Genomic DNA, 6,455 nt, shown 5'->3' with positions numbered 1-6,455 from the left:
ATATACAGGGTGTTCAAAGCGTCACTCTGCAGTAACTATTTTATTGCAAAATAGATATTTATAATATGGTATGAGACTACAAAAGAATATATCAGGCTTTCAAAAACTTATTATTATCTGTTGAAAGTGTCCTACTTAATTTTCAATACAAAAAAAATTATTTCTTTTATACTGCCGTGTGAGCCCTCCGTCCACTAGGCTGAATTCACTGCAGAGAAACCTTTTGAACACTCTTCCGGACTTTCTATTTTGAAAATCTTAGGTTTATGAATGTCCTTTTAAAAGGAAGGAAATAATCGGATGTCATTTGTTTTTAGTTAAACTGCGTAAGGTTTTCATTTAAATGTTCAATGTAACATAATCTCATATACACATACTTTATTTTAGCCTTGACAAATTAATATTTTTTTAACTTCTCGTTTGCAGGGTTCATAAACTATTACAGAATTCTGAATTGTTTTCAAAGGCGTTTCAGTGTCCCCAAGGTGCCAGCATGAACCCACAGCCTAAAGTCGAATTATGAATGTGATATGAAGAATAATACTTTATGACTTATCTTTGAATAAGAGATTATTTAACAAAACTGCTACACCAAATAATGATAAAAACACCCGTCAACGTTACAGTGGGTATCTATTACAAATGCGTCAACTAAATATTAAAAATGTGGTTTAAAAGCCGAATGCTTAAAGAATCCTTAAGGACCATGACAACTGCATTACATACATAATATGCGTGTGATTCCTGGGGAAAGAGAAACTTATCCAGGCTGGGGGTGTGACAGAACGAGTGAGGAGTCACGCTTAAATTTTTCAATGATGAATTGTTACTTGTGCTTGCAAGGGAAGAATGTTTGCTGCCATATATTTTAGACATTCACAGTTGATGTATTTAATATTTGGTTAACGAACAACTCGCATTTGATTCCCCGTCTCCTAGCTATGATGCTTAATTTTTTATGGGGGTTGTTCACAATGATTTCTTCAAATGCCCATACCATACTGAATTAACATGTATTCTCTGAACAAACCTATATGCTGTGAAGCTATTTTCCGCCATCTCAATGTAAGTTTTGTTGAAGATCCTTTGGTATCTATGTGACTGAGGGAAATGAGTTTCAGCAATTTTTTGCTATGTTTACAGTTACAGTGGCTACCTATTACAAATATTATATTGCTCTCTCAACGCCTCCTTCACCTATCAATATTTGAGTCAATATAAGTTACCATTGCATGTTTCTAATACGTTACTGTAGTATGGGGCTACCTTTTTGAAAGTAGAGTTATCAGCCGATAGCATGGAAACACGCCTACTAGAGTGATTGGTTGTTTGATTATTGACGGTGGATCGTTTGAGCCTACGTCTGTGTAAGCGGTGACATAATTTTGTTTATGATAGTGTTTAAATTTTCTCGTTCTAAGATTTATTTTAATGTCTAGAAAATGAACTTTTTACAATTTTAATTGTAGTTTTTAGCTTCAGGTAAAGAAATATATTGTATTATTATTTGTTGTATTATGCATATCATGTCCATGTTTCTTATACACTACGCCAAGGCTACAAGAGTTTTATCTCATTTTCAAGGACATTTAGGATATAAAGGCCAGCCAGATCCACCATCATACCTCCATATAGTGCCATTAATTAGCTCATACCCATTCCTTTATCTCACCCAATAGCCCATCCTCATTCTTTATAACAGAATAGGAATCATTGTAGAAAAAAGTAATGACTTCCTTGCTTTTATATGAAAGGACAATATCAGTATTATAAACGGTTGTATATGTTTTACTCAATGCAAGAACATTTTGGAGCAGACTTTCCGAGACGAAGATGTAAACATCCACGATTTCGAACTGGGGGAATTTTTATGTGAGCTTAAGTTCATTTTTTCTTAAACATAAATTAGTTCAACAGTTATATATTTATAACTTAAGGTTTGAGGAGGCTTAGACGTATTGTATACTCCACCTGGCATAGATTTGTTGATACCGCTTGTTTCACTGAAAGTCAAAATTAAAAACAGACATCATCTTTATCCAATATAGTATGGGCACATAAAGAGAGGAACTTTATCGACCCCTCCCCCATGTAAGCATTATAGCTAAGGCCAGCTATCACAGAGGGAGCGACCAGCAACTGCGAGCTCTGCTTTACTGAAAAGCTAATTATCATAAGACCAACAGTGGTTATCTTGAATATCATGTAGGATGCCTTCTCTTCTGGTAAGCACAATATATACTTTAACATATTCACTTCGATATTTATACTTTGACTTTCGACTTTTCCACCTTCCAACTTGAATAACTTTCGTGGTGAGACGTAAAGCCAAACCCTTGTTATGTTTATGTATATGATTATAAAATATTTTGTAAAATGTATCTATGAGGTCTTTATTTCCGCACTGACCACCTGGTAAAATCACTATTGATTTTATCCTATATTTAATATATATATACACACATATTTTTGTATATCTATACTCACACACACACACACACACACACACACACACATATATATATATAGAATACATATGTATGTATATATATATATATATATATATATATATATATATATATATATATATATACATACATATGTATTCTTGTATTTTACTTTAATAATTTATTACGAGATTGAATATAACAGTAATTCGAGTCTTAATGTTCGTTTCACTGCAATCGAGATATAAAAGAGTTATATGAATATATTGGATATAGTGTGTGTGCTGCGACTCGATGTTATTTGTGACCAAAGAAAACCCAGGCTAAGTATAGCGTAACCATAATGAAATAAACAGAATTTAATTAATCTTTTATGAGAGAAAGTTTAGAAATCCATGTTTTTATTGACAGCGATCATTAAAAGTTCATTTGTTCTTATAATTTGTTTTTGTACTTTTGCATTCTTTCTAAATATATTACCTAACTGTCTGAAAAAATTGAAATTAGTAATACATTTTGACACAACAATGTACGCTTTTTCTTCTTTTTAATCCTAATAAATTCTCAAATCATATTTTACCAATGTTTTTAAAATGTATTTAGTAGTGTTGAATACATAATCATTTCAACACACAGACACACATGCACACACACGCACGCACACACGCACACACATACACACACGCATTTTTTTACTTCTTTTACTTGTTTCAGACATGCAACTACATTCGTGCTGTGCATCACCGTGGAATATATTTACTAGATATGAGAAAAATTAGTAAACATTCCAAAAGTTTCTAGTATGACTTAACAATAAGAAAAATGTTGGATTACCTCACTAATCTTAAAGTGAAACCCAGTAACTGCTATGTAATTTCTAAACTACATAAATCCAAACAGAACAACTACAGCTTAAAAGACCCCCATATTCCATATATAAAGATTCTCAAACCAACTTATCTCGAATTGAAAATTACTTGATATAATTTTAAAACAAATTAAGGATTCATCTCTGAGTAATGTCCGCTGCAGTGAACATCTAGATATCCATGCAAATGGAAGATTTGAAATATTCCCATTTCACAAAATAAAAGATAAAAATGTTCAACTACGAAAGGCAAACGAAGAATACTTATAAGAATTCTAGATCCGAAATTAAACCGAAAATAGTCAACATTCCATATAATAACAATGGTAACAGAAAATTTATGATTAAATATGAAATACAAAGGAAGAATAATTCGTGATACAATTAATATTACCACTACTACAGAAATGAAACTTCTTTTAGAGATAGCAAGTGTGTTCTAAAATGTAGAACTAAAGCGCTCACACACACTGCGAAACAGAATTTCTCCCCAAAATACTTAGTAACATGCTGATAAAAGACTTTTGAATATTTAAACAATAATTCTTTTAAACAAGTCGCCTTTATAATTTAAAACTATAAAGTAATCTTCACAAAAACTTTCAAATATCTTTTTGTCTATCTCTTTTTCTCTCTATATATATATAGATGTGTGTGTGTGTGTGTGTGTGTGTGTGCGTGTGTGTGTGTGTGTGTGTGTGTGTGTGCGTGTGTGTGCGTATGTCTGTGTGTGTGGGGGAAATCATATACATATAACAAATTTAGACGAATTTTTGAGAAGCCTATCTTATACGCACTCGTAGAGATTCACATATATCATGTGTATTTTTTTGTGTATATGTTAGTATGCATGCCTACATGTGTACACGTCTGTGTTTCTTTCTATTTTAGCTTCTTAAGTGGGTGTCGGGTTCTATACCGTTTTGAAAGAGGGATCGATGGGAAAAGTTACAAACACAAGGGTTAATATGGAATTCGGTACTTATAAGAAAAGGTCAAAAAAGTATGTACATGAATAGTTTAATGGATTTTTTGCGAATAGATTATTCAATCAAATAATTTAAAGTAGGAAAATATAAAAGAATAAAAAATAGAAACCCCTAAACACATGCAGCGAGCATTGATTTGCGAAACATAGATTTAATATGCGCATCTTTATATGAGTATAATGTTATTTCATAATCCTGTGAACATTTCGGAGGGTATATATACCTATACGAGTGCAAAATCTATGCTTATACATACACACAACCATATTCACACAAATCTATAACAGATGTACAATGATTTTCAACAACATATGGGCTTCTATTATTTCATAATTTTCTCTTAGTTATCCCACAGTTTGCTTTTACGTTGTGGATTCATTTTCGAATCTTTCTGACAACCGAATGCTTCGGAAAAATCTTTCGAATTCTGCAAAGGAATTTGAACCCTGGAATGAACAAAGAATATAAAATAAGGAAAATATTGTAGAGCATGGAAAATGAAAATACAGTGCGTTCATGCTTTTAAAGGCCTAATAGTGATGATATCTTTTATATGGGGAACGAATCATTCAGTTTAGAATATTTTAATCGTAATTAACAGCAGCTTTACAATCAATAGTATAAATACACACAAACGTTTCAATTGAAACAAATACGTACGTCAGTCACATAAACAAAAAAAATTTTATTTAGCAGTCATGTATTATTGTGTTATATATACATTACGATTCGAAAGTTGCACAGTGTTTATTAATATAATATAAAGTTTAGATAAACTACTCACTAGGATTAAGAAGTTATTTTCGGTTTACTGTACCAAGAAGTTTGTAATATAATTTATAGATTCATTAAAACTTTTGAAAAACATGGAGAAAGATTAAAGTATAGTATACCTGAAAAGTATCTAATCAAGTAAATATTAATAAACTTCATTAGATAAATGGATTTTGACAAGGTTGTATATAAAACCATACACATTATTCGCAAGAAAGTATGATTTAAAAGCATCTACCAACAAACAACAAACAAGATGAGGACAAATATCCCTCGAATGTAAATAATGTAAATAATAAGTATCTACCATATTTTGCATCTGTTTAGAAGCCGATATAATTACAAGCTGATATAGAAATCATACGCAGTGCTCCCAAACATTAACACCCGGTGTGGAAGATATGAAAGCTTGAGAGATAAAGGGTAGCATCGGCATCAGGCTGGAAGACATCTTCCGTAGAATAGTTTGTAACAACGTAAAATAAGAATCTCTGTCCTCAAGAACACAATGCCGTGTCTAGGAATGAGATCCAGGTTCTCATGTTTCAGACCAATGCTCTAACTTTTAATGCACCGCTGTTTGGTTTTATATTCTACATGTGTATGTGTGCGTTTGTGTGTGTATGTACGTATATATATATATATATATATATATATATATATATATATATATCGCTTTCTCCCTCCCTATCTCTCTATCTATATTTATATGTATATAAATTAACAAATGGAGTTAAATGGAGGTGTTATTCAAATCGTTATATTCCGACATATGTTTCGAAAACATGAATATTATTCTGGAGGGGATAAAATTATGTAAAAAAATGCAAACATCTTGTTAGGGAAAAAAAGAAAAACGTAAATAAGCCATTTTAAGATAATGTGATTACCGCAGTAATTCATATACGCAGTAATTTTTTCTTTTTATTGGTGACTTTTGTTTCGTTTTTACACTGATGAGATGATTGCATTGTTTACATCATTTTATTCCCTCCGCAACAATGTGAATGTTTTCTTCATATAAAAAAAATACATATATAAGCATAGATGAGAAAAAATACAGATGTACATATAAAAATGCAAAATGTATAGAAGGGCCTGTCAAGAAAAAGTATATAGACATCAACTAAAATGGGTGATCAAATTGAATTACTAAAACATATGAATCGACTTAAAAATCTATCTGGCTCTCGATTAAAAATATATTAATATAGTTTTTTTTTTTTTTGTTTTTTCTTTAAGGAATCATATATAGAACTGTCCGAGGAAGGGGAGCGTAAAACTCGGAGTAATAGTTTTGCAGCTTTATAAAAAGAAGTGTATATATATATATATATATATGTGTGTGTGTGTGTATATGTGTGTATATATATATAT

The 6,455-nt window shown here is 31.2% G+C and overlaps 1 protein-coding gene across 1 annotated transcript in view; it reads left to right on the top strand.

Moving 5' to 3' along the window:
* LOC106870929 (membrane metallo-endopeptidase-like 1) overlaps positions 1-3,021 on the top strand; it is a 68,988-nt gene extending 65,967 nt beyond the window's left edge. The window contains exon 21 of the mRNA XM_014917171.2: positions 427-3,021. Coding sequence (XP_014772657.1) covers positions 427-523 — 97 coding nt within the window. The 3' untranslated portion in view covers positions 524-3,021. The remainder of the gene's footprint in view (positions 1-426) is intronic.
* The last annotated feature ends 3,434 nt before the right edge of the window (positions 3,022-6,455 follow it).

The sequence above is a fragment of the Octopus bimaculoides genome, chromosome 8 (genome assembly GCF_001194135.2).
Source record: "Octopus bimaculoides isolate UCB-OBI-ISO-001 chromosome 8, ASM119413v2, whole genome shotgun sequence".
NCBI lineage: Eukaryota > Metazoa > Mollusca > Cephalopoda > Octopoda > Octopodidae > Octopus > Octopus bimaculoides.
Note: the sequence above shows the minus strand (reverse complement) of the source record. Positions and strands in the feature narration are given on the sequence as shown.